This window comes from Halichoeres trimaculatus, unplaced genomic scaffold, assembly GCF_033239565.1.
Source record: "Halichoeres trimaculatus isolate MK-OKI-2021-1 unplaced genomic scaffold, fHalTri1.1 fHalTri1_scaffold_9, whole genome shotgun sequence".
Lineage (NCBI taxonomy): Eukaryota > Metazoa > Chordata > Actinopteri > Labriformes > Labridae > Halichoeres > Halichoeres trimaculatus.
In genome coordinates, this window is record NW_027437188.1 from 35,250,614 (window position 1) to 35,265,140 (window position 14,527).

Sequence of the window (14,527 nt, forward strand, 5' to 3'; positions counted from 1 at the left end):
GAAAAAAATACGCACACAAAACAAGAAAAAAGAAAAGAAAAACACAAAAGAAGAAGAAAAAAAAAGAGAGAGAGAAAGGTCTCACATAATGCATTCGATAAACTCATATTATCAAGAAGACAATAGTGGTTGCAGGACACTTTGATTTAAAGCAGATAAATATGGGTTCCAAATCTCATAAAATGCATTGGTATTTCCCAGCAGGGAGAACTTGATCTTTTCAAGTTTCAAAAAGAAAAGAAAATCATGAACCCATTGCATATAGGTGGGTGGCAGAGAATCCTTCCATTTGAATAAAATACTTCTGCGAGCCAAAAGAGTGATGAAGGCAGTACAATCAGATTCAGTTTTTGATAACCCCAAAGCATGAGATGTACCAAATATGCCCAATAGGGGGCATGGTTGTATTGATTTACCAGTAACAGAGCTTATTAAAACGAAAATGTTTTGCCAAAGTGATTTTAGTTTTGTGCAAGACCAGAACATATGAACGTGATTGGCAGGAGTAGCACCACAACGATTGCAATTCGGGTTTGCATCTGGAAAGATCTTTGCCATCTTTTGGTTGGTCCAGAAGCAGCGGTGCAGGACCTTACATTGCATAAAAGATTGTTTTGCACAAACAGAGGAAGTGTGGACCCTGTTTAGAATGGACAGCCAGAGGTCATCACAGAGTGTTATATTTAACTCAGTTTCCCATTCACGCTTCAGTACAAAAGATGCTGTTTTTTCATTGCATAAAAACTTGTTGTACAGAATTGAAATAATACCCTTAAATGTTTGAGGCTGCTCTAGAATCGGGTCCACTGGATTTTTTGGTGGTGTATTGGGGAACTGAGAAACACTCTTTGACATAAAATCCCCTAGTTGTAAATAGCGGAAAAAATCCTGGTTTGGTATGTTAAATTTAGATTGGAAGTTGGCAAATGAAATAAATGCACCATTGTCATAAAGGTCAGCAAGGGTTTTAATGCCCAAAACATCCCAGTCATTGAAGGTTTTGTCTGATAGAGAAGGTTTGAAGAGGTGGTTTGAGCAAACTGGAGCTCTTAGAGAAAGAGAAGACCAATTAAAATTATGTTTACACTGAGTCCAAATTTTAACTGTATTTTTTACGATTATATTTTTAGTATATTCAGTAGGAGGAGACATAAACAGAAACATTTCTACGAGGAGTATTATTTTTTTAAAGTTTGACCACAGCCCATCTGGAATGACTGGGAAGATGGATTTTTTTGACCTATACTGCAGCCAGCCATCAGGGGGAGCAGTTTTTGTCCATTTTTTTTTCCATTTTAAATGTGAAAGGTACCCATCCCCAAGCATGATAGTGTGACTGTGTCTCTGTTAGCTCCTGTCTTACTGCCCTCTGCTGGTCTGGAGGCAGAGGTGGCGTTATTTTCCATCTTTGACAGAAGTTTTTGAGCAACGACGGAAAAATCTGGAGGCTGTTCGTCATTTTAACAGATCAGAAACCCTGTCGACTTCCTGTCCAGCTGGTAGCGAGTGTGGATTGTTCATTAGCATAGTGGCTAGCATAGTCTGAAGTTTTTTTTTTTCCCTCTGAAGCTTTTCTACTCTTACTTGTCGTTTATAACCACTCTTCAGTAACAACAAGAATGTTTTACTCGTTGAGTCCTGAGCCTGTCACGTGACTACAGGAGCCACCAAGGACAGTAAAACACGCATCAAATAAGAAAACCTCTAAAAAAATGTTAAAAGGAAGAAAATTTGCTTCTTATTTTAGCAAATACTCAAAATATCACCAAATAAAATCATCACTGTTAAATGACACTTTCAATCAGGTTCTGTAGTCGTGATGTTGGGTTGGTGGAAGATTAGTTTAGTTTAGTTTAGTTTAGTTTTAGTTTTAGTTTAGTTTATTTCGATCTCATCATCATTTGCTCTCATCATAGTTCTGTACTTTACAATCGTTTTTTTGTTTAAGCAACTTTTTATACCTACCATGTGTTTGGCAATCTTTCATTTCTCTGTCTAATCCATTCCACAGACTAACTCCATACACTGAAACACATCTTAGTTTAACATTTGTCCTGCTCTTTGTTTTTGTGAACATACAACTCCCCCTCGGTTCATACTCACACACTCTAATCTGGAACAATCTCTGGATACAGTCTAGCAACATTTTGTGGTACGCCTTGTAGATCAGTGAAGCTATCCTCAGATCCACAAGTTCACAGAATTTTAGAGCTTGCAGCTTTATAAATAATTAGTGTGTTGGTTCACAGTAATCAGCTCGGTTAATGAGCCTGATTACTTTCTTTTGAAGCAAAAAGATTGGATTCGTGATCGTTTTATATGTTCTTCCCCAAACTTCCACACAGTAAGTGATGTATGGAAGTATGAAAGAACAATAGGCAAGGCAAGTTTATTTCTATAGCACATTTCAGCAATGGAATTTAAAGTGCTTTACAGGCAGAACAAATCATAGAAAACAATTAAAATTCAATTAAAAATGAGATCAATTAAAACGATACAATAGAACAAACAAACAAGATTAAAATAGATTTTAAAACAGATTTTAAAACAGATTTGAAAAACAGATTATAAGATAAAAACAGATTTTAAGATAAAATTTGCAGTGCAAAATTAAAGACAGGATATTAAAATGATTTGTTAAAATGCTCTAATAAAGGCAGCTGTAAAAAGGTGAGTCTTCAACCTGGATATAAATGAGCTAAGAGTTTCAGCAGACCTGATATTTTCTGGCAGCTTCTTCCAGATATTTGGAGCATAGAAGCTGAATGCTGCCTCTCCATGTTTGGTTCTGACTCTGGAGACTGAAAGCAGACCTGATCCAGAAGACCTAAGTGGTCTTGGTGGTTCATACAGGATCAAAAGATCATTGATGTATTTTGGCCCTGGTCCATTCAGAGCTTTGTAAACCAACAGGAGTGTTTTAAACTCTATCCTCTTACAAACAGGAAGCCAGTGTAAAGACCTCAGAACTGGACTGAATACAACATATGCAATGAATCTGAGTTAAGAATATCTTTGGTTTTATACAATATTGCAGCTGACTTTGATATTTTGGTTTTAATGTAATTAACATGAGGTTTCCAACACAGTTTGTGGTCTATAATCACTCCTAAGAACTTATTCTCATAAACACGCTCTATTTCCATACCATCTATCACAACTTTTACCCTTGTATTATTTTTCTGATTTCCAAATATCATTTATTAATTTTTACTTACATTTAAAGATAATTTATTGATACTAAACCATCTTGCCAAGGCATCCAATTCTTTTACCACTGTACCCATAAGATGATCCAGGTTCTTACCAGAGTAAAACAGGTTGGTGTCATCAGCAAAAATAATAAAATTAAACAATTTTGACACATTACAAATACCATTGATATACAACATAAACAATTTAAATTAGAGCCATGCTAAAGAAAAAAAAAGTTGATTTACGGGATTAATCTCATAAATTTGTAAGAATAAAGTCACAGGTTTTTGAGAATAAACTAATTATTTTAGTCTTTAGCTACAGGCTATCAGGAGATCTGAAAATTGTGAGATTCTCGTGTATTTTTAGTTTAATTAAAAAAAAAAGCATCTTCCATTTGCTGTGGGAGTGATTTTGTTGTGCTTTACAAAGCTATTGAAGAAAACAAATTTTTCTATTATTTATCCATTATTTTTTCCATCATTTTCTCTTTCTGCCCAGTAATAAAAGTGCCCTTCTTAATTAATGTTATAAGTCGTATTTGAGTCGCTTTTGTGATGATGTGCTGAAATACGTAGCTGATAATTGATGGGTCTCATTATCCAGTTTTTAATCAAAGGATGATTTTTTAGAATTTTTACAACCCTCTCCATCAAAATAACAAACAAGTTAAATTTCAAGCAAATGTCCGTCTAGAGGTGAAGTGTTGTTACTTTTATTTGCAGGCAATCAAACCGTCCTCGCTGAGAAGGAAACGTGCAGGTTTCAAAGAGTTACGGTGATAAATCTGCAACATATTGAACCCTCTCTGCTGAGGGTCAAAGGTCAGAGTGAGCAGGGTTCAGACGTCCAACAGGAGGTCGATGTTCTGGTTTGTTGAGGCTAAGTGGTTTGAAGTTTGTGTGTGAGGACTTGGCTGGGACAGACTGATGAATGGATTAAACAGAATTAAGATGACGAGATAAAGAAATGGTTTATGGAAATCGTTCTGCTCTGCAGAATCCAGGACTTGGCCGGTCCAGCGATGACGTTGAGGATGGATTGTGTGATCGGTGGGAGAGCTGAGAGCGCGAGTGTCTGCCAGCTGTAGCAGTCTGCAGGTCCTGGAGCGGGATCAGTGTCACACTAACCTCCTCCTGCTCTCTGGGATCGGAGCGAACAGAAACTACGACAGGATTTTCTGATTACACAGCTCAGTGTTTCCATGACTCCCAGCAAAGCGGACTGGCTGTGAACCAGGGCTTCACTTAGACTCTGTGGGAGAGACGTGACCTGTTTGGGCTGAGCTCTGTCTCTGCTGAGAGCTGGAGGCTGGAGTTTAGATCCTGCAGGTCCTACAAGACCCAACGTGGAAAAGTTCAGGCGAAGGGTGTGTGAAGTGGAACTACAGATCAAATCAAGTCAGGAGGAAAAGTTTAGTCAAGGTGAACAAAAAATTAGAAAACAGAGCAAAAGTTTTTCTGGAAGTGGGCGTTTACAGAAAACTACACCTCTGCACCCGTGTTACGACTTAACATTTCATCGTTATGCTGACGATACTCTACTTCAGGGGTGGGCAAACTTTTTGATTCGTGGACCACAATGGGTTCTAACATTTGACAAAGGGGCCGGACCAGGAGCAGATGGATGGAGAGCTTTGGTAACTATCAGGGTATCATTCGTTCATTCCATATCAGTTTTAGAATCCAAAATCGGAAAACAGATAACGACTTGTTTTTCAATTTTTTGTTTTCAAATCAAAAATCGAAAAACAAATAACAGTCTATTTTCCGCTGTTTTGATTTTGTTTTGAAATTAAAATTAGAATATGAGACACTGGAATTATAATGGGATTTTTGATCTGTGTATGGTTCGTTCTTTCCTTATTCTGTTTCAAAACAAAATTAAAAAAAATAAAAAAACAAAAAAAATGGACTTGTTTTTTTGTTTTTCTGTTTTAAAACCAAAATGGAAAAACAGAATTACAGAAAAACAGAAAAAGAGAAAAACACATTTTTTCTGTCCTGGTTTTGAAAATGAAAAAAAAAAAAAATCAAAGATTGTGTCAAAATTGTTTTTGTGATATTTTGATATATAAAAATTAGACAAATAACTCACATTGAAGGTTTATACAGATATGTTCCTGAGCTTTTTTTTAATAAGTAACAGATTGCTGACGATCCACTCCATCTTATCCGCGCATAAGCGCACTTCCATGTGTTTCAATGAGTTTTGTTTTGTCCACTTTTCTTTTCTTAGGTCCGTTCATCTTTACACAAGGGCTGATGGGTCAGAGGGTAAAGTGCAAACATGGAGTAATAGGCCTACACTTCACCTCAACAAAGCCAATGTATTTACAGTGCGCCATCTAGTGGGAAAACATCAGAATTGCAAGGAAAATAAAACATCAACAAGGTTTATTCATTTTATTTTTCAAGTTTGATTGAATTGATTGAAGTCTGAATAAAACGTTTGATGGGCCGCATGTGGCCCCCGGGCCGTAGTTTGCCCATGCCTGCTCTACTGTATCAGACTCTGACGGTGTGTGACCAAACATGTCTCATTGTAAAATGTCAACACTCTTTCCGTCTCTTTTTTTCTGCCATCATTACAGACTGATGAAATCAAACCTCACCTGTTCCTCGATTAGCCTCTGGCTAAGCCACGCCCCCTCCATTCAGGGACAGGTACTATGGCAGGCGTCACAGTAGGAGACATTTCTCAGGATGCTGTTGATGATTCACAGATCATCTTTCAGTCACCAGGAGTCTCAGGGATATATAGATATATATAATAGATGCTGACAGCTTGTCCATCATTGTCCAGTCAGCCAGCCTCCACCTCCACAGGGTCCAGGACTGAGCTTCTTCAGCAGTCTGTTCAGTCTCTGTCTCCTGGATCCTGTCTGCTCACAGCAGGTGAAGCTCTTCCAATGTGGCGTTGGTGTCTGATGTTAGCTTCGTTAGCCATGTCTGTGAATAGCATGATGCTACTCTGCCCTCTGGTATTCCCTCTCTTGCTGGGTTAGCACAGTTAGCTCGTCCATCTAATTGGAGATAGATCTTACGTTCCCAATAACGATGGATGGAAGGACAGGTCCATGTTGTCACTACCAGCACGTCGTCCTCACCTTGTGGGAAACATCAGGCCTTGCACCAGTTAGCATTGACATGCTACAGGCTGCTAACAGCTGATTTCACATGTAAACAATGCAGCCATGGTTACATGTAGGATCTCCAGACAAACACAGGAGAAAAAGTAGTAAAAATATCACTGAAGACACAAAAAGTTTGGTGTCCATGACCAACAAATGATCCATACAAAGTAATGATCCACTCCAAATACAAAGATTACGAAAAAGAGACGAAAAAATTACAAGAAACGGACAAAGAAGAGAAAGCTGCTGCAACAAGCAGCCATAGCCAACGTGCGTTAACATAAAAAACTCTGAATATAAAATATATGTATATGGAAAAAAAATATGTCAGGATGGTTTTGTGGCAGGATCAGGATCTGGATTTTATTTCTGAGACCAGTCTTGTTTCCTCTGATGTGTAACCTGGACTAACGCATCAGTAAAAGTCTAACGTGTGCCTCCTCGTCTGTGTCTCCTCAGCGATCTCCTCGAGGACTTAGAGCGGAGTCCTCACGCTGCAGCCATCGCAGAGTGCTTCGTGGAGAGGGTGAGTACAGTACGGCTCTGTGTGTGTGTGTGTGTGTGTGTGTTGACAGGAAACATGACCCAGTGAAACCCAAACACCCAGTAAAACCAGCAGCAGCAGCAGAACTGGACCCTCCATTCATGGCGGCGCACGCCATTCATCCGACCAGCTCCTGCTGCTGATCAAACACACCCAATGAACACACCAACACTGTGTGTGTGTGTGTGTGTGTGTGTGTGTGTGTGTGTGTGTGTGTGTGTGTGTGTGTGTGTGTGTTTGTGTGTGTGTGTGTGTGTGTGTGTGTGTGTGTGTGTGTGTGTGTTATGGACAGTACAGATATTGTTCTCACGTGGATACAGGAGAGTCAGCTGACTTCTCATTAACTTCTCTTTAGGTCAAATTTAAAGGGATATTCTGCTGTTTTTTTAAAACTTGGGCCACTTTTCACCATATATTTTGAAATTATGAAATAAAGAGGTTTTTTTTGAATGTTTTTAAGTGTTACAGTAAAATTACATCAGTAGCATAACCCTGAATTTATCAAAGTCCTCAGAAAGTTCTCCCATGGTCCAATCGTTGCTTAGAGGTCAGAGCAAAGACACACAGGTCTTAAAATAATCCTGGTCGTCTCTAACAGTTAATCTGAGGCTCAGACAGGAAGTGCCTCATAATTCACTTTAAAGGAGCTGCTGGTCATCCTGGTTTGACTCCAGTAAGATGGAAAACAAAATATGAGGGATGGAGTTGATGACTTTTAATAAATCAGAAACTTTGATGAAGTTTGTTTCCTCTTTCTGTTTCAGAGCGAAGCTTTCGACATCTACACGCTCTACTGCATGAACTACCCAAAGTAAGTCTTCTAAGTCTGTCTGCTGACTTCTTCCCCCTCTCGTTGTTTGTGTTTGTTTCTTCCTCGTAACCGCGCTCAGACGGAGAATCACATAAATTCCTGAGTGCATTCTGGGTCACTTTAATAAAACCTTTCATGATCTGTGGCACGACAAACGGCAGGACCTGGAGCGCTCAGGAGAACAAAAGAAAGCAGATTGGAAATGGATGATGTGAGTTTGGATGCAAACCATGTGACCAAAATCATCCCCCGCTCTTATCTGACCGTTCAGCCCCCCCCCATCTGCGCATTTCCTGTCTGCATCTGCTCTCATATTAAAGGCTATAAAGAGAGAAGAAAGAAAGACTGGAGCATAAGAAACAGAAATATGTGAAAGAAAAGTATTCACAAAACAATGCTGACATAGCTGCTAGCAGTGATATCATAAAGTCTGTATTTTAGCATGAGCTAAGCATACAGGAGCAGCTAATCCTACTGATGAACACGTGCAGTCGCATCAGAAAAAAAGATTTTTTTCTTTATTCAGTCCCCCTGGTGCCCCCGTACTATCCCTACATGACTTACAGCTCAAAAAGAGTCGCTTTGTTTGAGCTGCTGTCTCTTTAAGAATTTTCCCGTCTTTTTTTAAAAAATCTTGTAAAAATTTCGTAAAAAAAAAAAAATGTTTAAAGATCCTCTGAGGATCTAGGAAGTATTGTACAGGTATCACAGAGTTCTCCTAAAGATCTCAGAGAGATCTGGTGAAAAATCTCGCAAAGACTCTTCTCATAAAGATTTCAGAAAAATTTTGAAAAGGTCTCGTAAAAATCTTGTAAAAATCTTGTAAAAGTGTCCTAAAGTTTTATTAAGATCTCTTTAAGGTCTTGTAAAGATTTTGTTAAAAAATTTGCAAGGATCTCATGAAGAAAAGGTATTATATAGGTATCATGAACATTTGTTGAAGATGTTGTGGAAGTCATGTGAAGACCTCGTAAAAATTTTTAAAAGGGCTTTTGAAGAGCTTAAGATATTTTTGTGAAAATGTTGAAAATCTGTCATGAAGATTCTTTAAAGATCCTGTTAAGACATCATAAAAGTGTCAAAAAGGTCTCGTGAAAATCTCTTGAACATCTTGTAAAAGTATTGTAAGGTCTTGTTAAGATCTTTTGAAAGGTCTTGTAAAGATTTTTCAAACATTTTATAAAAATATCATTAAGGTATCTAAAAAGTACTTTACAGGCATCATGGAGACCTAATGAGGATCTTTTGAGGATCTTTGACGATCTCTTGGAAGTCACGTTATGATCTTGTAAAATGGTTTTCTCAAGATCTCTTAAAGGTCTTGTAAATATTGTAAAATATTTGTAAGGATCTCATGAAGAAAAGGTATTATACAGGTTTCATGAAGATTTCTTGAAGATCTTGTAGAAGTCATATAAAGGTCTGGTGAAAGTTTATAAATATATTTTTGTTAAAGTTTTGAAAAGGTCTCATGGAGATTTTGTGAAGCCCTCATGAAGGTCCCTTATAGATCCTGTAAAGACCTAACAAAAGTGCTGTAAAGGTCTTGTGCAGATCTCATGTAAAATCTTGTAAAGATCTCTTGAAGGGTCTTGTAAAGATTTGCAAAACATTTTTAAAAATTTTGTTAAGGTATCTCAAAAAGTACTTTACAGGCATCATGGAGACCTAATGAGGATCTTTAGAGGATCTTTGAAGATCTCCTGGAAGTCACGTTAGGATCTCTCAAAAATTTCTTGTAAAAAGTGTCCTTAGATTTTCTTAAAATCTCTTAAAGGTCTTGTAAAGACTTTGCCAAATATCTGTAAGGATCTCATGAAGAAAAGTTATTTTTACAGGTATCATCTATTGAAGATGTCGTGGAAGTCATGTGAAGACCTTGTAAAAATCTTACAAAGGTGAAAGTCTCTTAAAGAACTTGAAAATATTTTTGTAAAAATTTTGAAAAGTCTCATGTAGATCTTGTGAAGACATCATAAAAGTATCATAAAGATCTTGACTCATGAAGATCTCTTAAAAATGATGTAAAAGTGTTGTAGGATCTTGTAAAGATCTCTTGAAGCTCTCTGTAAAGATTTGCAAAAACTTTGCAAAGATTTTGTAAAGGTATCTTAAAAAGTACTTTACAGGCATCATGGAGACATTTTAAGGATCTTTAGAGGATCTCTGAAGATCTCTTGGAAGTCAGGTTAAGATCTTTAAAAACTTGTAAAAGTGTCCTGAGGTTTTCTTCGGGTCTTTTTGAGGTCTTGTAAAGATTTTGTAAAATATTTGTAAGGATCTCATGAAGAAAAGGTAGTATACAGGTATCATTAACATTTCTTGAAGATGTCGTGGAAGTCATGTGAAGACCTTGTAAAAATCTTAGAAAGGTCTGGTAATTGCTCTTAAAGAACTTTAAAAAGATTTTTGTTAAACTTTTTTAAAACCTCTTGTGAAGATTCCTGAAGATCCTGTAAAGACATCATAAAAGTGTCGTAAAAGTCTTGTGCAGATCTCATGAAGATCTCTTGTTAAAGTGTCATAAGGTCTCTTAAAGATCTCTTGAAGGGTTTTGTAAAGATTTGCAATCTCGAGGGTTTCTAAAAAGTACTTTACAGGCGTCATGGAGACATTATAAGGATCTTTTGAGGATCTTTGAAGATCTCTCTGAAGTCACGTTAAGACCTTGTAAAAATCTTTTAAAGGTCTCATGTTGTTAACGATCCCACAAAGATCCTGTAAAGATCTGGTGAAGATCTTACAAAATTGTTGTGAAGTTATTGTGTAGATCTCTTGAAAATCTGGTCAAGATCTTGTCAAGATCTGTCATCGATGAGTGGATATCTTTGTCCTTGTTTAAAAAAAATCTCTGTCCACGCCACAGAAATATCTCTGTCCATACGAAGAGGCAAAACTGACAACAATTGCCTCTGAAGCCTGCAATGCCATGCCTGGCCGATAGGTGGCAGGTTAGCAAAATGTGAAAACCATAGAAGAAGAATGCTATGAGCATGGGCAGTCAAAAACAGGAAGAAGAAGCAGTCAACAGAGTAAGGAGATGACGAAAAACACAAATGAAGTGAGTCGTTTGTGTGGACGGACGATGAGGGGGATATTTTTTTATTTATTTTTTTTATCGCTTTTAGAAAAAATTCAGTTTATGTGGGTAAAATCGCTGTATTCGTGTGGTTGAGAGGCCCCACTGGACAGAAAAATGTGCGTTTAGGAGTATATCCATACTCGTGTCGTCCTCAGGTTGGCGTGTTGTGACCACGTCGTTGTGGGAACTTGTATGAACCAGAGAAACCTGAAAAACTCCTGATCCTAGATTTGCATCCTGGGCTCTTGTCTGCTGTCGTCTTTCAGAGGGATCGTCACACCTGTCAGAGTCTAAACTGCCTGCGAAGTGTGAGCTACAGGAACACGTTTGGACCAAATGTCTAAATGTATGTTTGTTTTAGTGACCGCAGGGATCAGTGCAGATGTGCTCCGTTGGTTTCTCTGTCTCTCCTCCGTCTCCGTGTCGATCGCTCGGCGTGTTGGTCTTTTATTCTCAGCAGAGTCTGAGAGAATCTGATCTTCATCACTCTGACAGACAGATGTTCAGCCTGGCTGGATCTGTGTGTGTGTGTGTGTTGACACATTAAATCAATGCATAAACACACACACACACACACACCCAAAGCTTCATCTCCATGCCCGAGCGTGTCAGCTTCCACCATCGGCGAGGTCGCCCCCTCCTTCACCTCGCTCTGCTCTCTGCTGTCGTCTCTTTAAAGCTCCATTAAACTCCAATAAAAAGAAGTAGGTCAAATGCTTTCAGACCACCAAACTGAAAAAAGCTCCTCGCAGCGCGGCGTCGCTGACGGAGCCAAACTTCTGCTGCTGCACGCTGCTTTCATTCCAGGACGATCGCAGGACGGGTTTTTGATTCAGAAACACAAACGTTTGTCACACTAAACCCAAAAACCTGAGCCCAGCTGGTCCAACAAGCTCTGTTGTGATCTGGCTCTTCATGGCTCAGATTCTGATTCCTGGACTTGGTTTCGGCTGACTTCTTGTGTAACACATGAAGAAACACATCCATCTTCTGGAGCTGGTTTCTGCCACAGAGCTTCAGAGAAACCCGGGTTTGGAAGTGAAAGCAGCGTCTTTTGAGTTTGTTCAGCTGAAACAAGCAGTTTGTTTCTGGAAGAAGGAGACATCTGCAAATAATTCAGCTACCCAAGAATTCCTCCAGCCCCTCGCGAGGTCCTGGGTCTGCCAAATAATGAGGACTGATTCATTTTTTAAGGCCCAGCAATGATTGATTTGGATGGCTGCATCGACCGAGGGATATGCAGGAATTAAATCATGAATTTCAGGCTAAATCTGAGGCTTTCAGATGATATTTAGAAACAAACATGCAAAGTTTCTCATGTGTCACCACCAGAAAGTCCAACGTGGTCTTGTTCAAGAGGTTTCTGTCTTTAGGTACCCTGATGTAGCCTGCAAAAAGTGTTCTTCTTTACTTTCTTGTATTGTTATTAATATCATTATTTCAGAAAAACTGACTTATCCAGTTTCTCAAAGTTAAAAAACGCAATTCCTCAACTGTCCACCAGAGGCTGGCTGCAGAAGCAACAGGAACCACATCATCTGTGTTTGGACCACAGAGCTAAAATACCCTTCAGGACCATTTAGCTCCTGTGGCCCATCATTGGTCTAAACAGAAGTCTGAAGACCAAGATAGACCATGCAAATCACCACCAGACCAGTAGAGGGCAGTAAAACAACAACAAAAGCCTTTCAGCACATATACCATGATAGGAGGGGACAGACAAGTCATGTAGCACCGCAGTTGGTCCATGGCCTAAAGCAATCCTAAAAGCCGTGACCTCAGAGCCATTGCCTGTGAAAAGTGGTCTAAAGATGTGGCCTAAAAGCTATTTCCTGTGAGCCACGGTCTTAAAGCTGTGGCTTAAGAGCAGTGATCTATGAGCCATGGCCCAAGAGTTGAGGTCTTAGAACTCAAGACCTCAAAGCCATGTCCAAAGAGCCATGGTCTAAGAGCTGAGACTCAAGAGCTGTGAGTTGTGGCCTAAGACCGAGCCTAAAAAGAGTGTCCTGTGAGCTGTGACCTATCATCCTTGGATGGTGAGCAGTGGCCCAAAGCTGTGGCCTAAGGTCTGAGGTACAAGAGCCTTGACATAAAAGCCGTGACCTAAGAGCCATTGCCTACGACAAGGGGGCCTAAGGATGTGGCCTAAGAGCCATGTTCTGTGAGCCATGGTCCCAAAGCTGTGACCTAAGGGCTAAGATTCAAGGGCTGTGGACTATGAGTTGTGGCCTAAAACGAAGTCTAAATAAACAGTTGCCCAAAGACTGTGGCCTAAGAGACATCACCTTAGAACTGTGACCTATGAGCTGTGGCCTCTAAGCAGTGGCCCAAAAATGTGGCCCAAAAGCTAAGGTCCAAGAGCCCAGATCTAAAAGTCATGTCCTAAGAGTCTTGACCTAAAAGCAGTGACCTATGAGCTTTCACCTAGGATACACAACCTAAGTAAATGGCTTAAAAGCGGCGAGCCAAGAGCCATTGCCTCTGACAAATAGCCCAAAGCTGTGGCCTAAGGCCTGAGTTCCAAGAGCCTTGACCTAAAAGCTGCGACCTAAGAGCCATTGCCTGTGATGTGTGACCTAAAGAACTGTCCTAAGAGCCATGTCCTGTGAGCCATGGTCTTCAAGCTGTGGCTTAAGAGCTGTGATCTAATAGTTGTGGCCTAAGAGCTTAGGTCTTAGAGCTTAAGACCTGAAAGCCATGACCAATGAGTATGACCTAAAAGCTTTGGTCCAAGAGTCATGTCCTGTGAGCCATGGTCCCAAAGCCGTTACCTAAGAGCCGTGATCTAACAGCAGTGACCCAAGAGCTGAGACTCAAGAGCTGTGGCCTAAGACCACGCCTAAAAACAGTGGCCTGAAGACCCTGGCCTAAGAGCTGTGACCTTTGAGCCTTGGCCTGAGAGCAGTTGCCCAAAGCTGTGACCTATGGTCTACAGTCCTAGAGCCTCGAACCAAAAGCCATGGCCTAAGAGCCTTAATATAAAAGCCGTGACCTATGAGCTTTGGCTTTGGAAACTTGACCTATTAAAATGGTTATGACCTAAGAGCCATTGCCTGCGACAAGGGGCCTAAAGCTGTGGCCTAAGAGCTGAGATTTAAGAGCTATGGCCTATGAGTTGTGGCCTAAAACAAAGCCTAAAAACAGTGGCCCAAAGACTGTGGCCTAAGATCTATTGCCTTAGACCTGTGACCTTTGAGCTGTGGCCCCAAAATGAGGTCCAAAAGTTGAGGTCTAAGAGCCATAACCTAAAAGCCATGTCCTAAGAGTCGTGACCTAAAAGCCTTTGCCCAAGAGCCTTGACATCAAAGCAGTGACCTATTAGCGTTGGCGTTAGAAACATGAACTATTAGAATGGCCCAAAATGTGAGACCCAAGGGATGTTGCCTGAGACAAGGGGCCTAAAGATGTGGGATTAGAGCCATGTCCTGTGAGCCATGGTCCTAAAGCTGTGACCTAAGAGCCGTGGCCTAAGAGCTGAGGTTTAAGAGCTGTGGCCTAGTAAGTTGTGGCCAAAAACATAGCCCAAAAGCTAGGACCCAAGAGCCATTGCCTTAGACCTGTGACCTACGAGCTGTTGCTCAAGAGCTGTCTCCCAAATATGTGGCCAAGGAGCTGAGGTCTTAGAGCCCAGACCAGGAGCCATGGCCTAAGGACCTTGACCCAAAAGCCATGTCCTGTGAGCTATGGTCCCAAAGCTGTGACCTAAGAGCTGTGGCCAAAGAGCTGAGATTTAAAAGCCTATGAGTTGTGGCCAAAAAC

The 14,527-nt window shown here is 40.1% G+C and overlaps 1 protein-coding gene across 1 annotated transcript in view; it reads left to right on the plus strand.

Moving 5' to 3' along the window:
* The window catches only part of plekhg2 (pleckstrin homology domain containing, family G (with RhoGef domain) member 2), a 123,709-nt gene that overhangs the window by 62,113 nt on the left and 47,069 nt on the right, over window positions 1-14,527 (plus strand). The window contains exons 5-6 of the mRNA XM_074678715.1: window positions 6,791-6,857; window positions 7,640-7,686. Of these exons, the coding sequence (XP_074534816.1) occupies window positions 6,791-6,857; window positions 7,640-7,686 (114 nt within the window). The remainder of the gene's footprint in view (window positions 1-6,790; window positions 6,858-7,639; window positions 7,687-14,527) is intronic.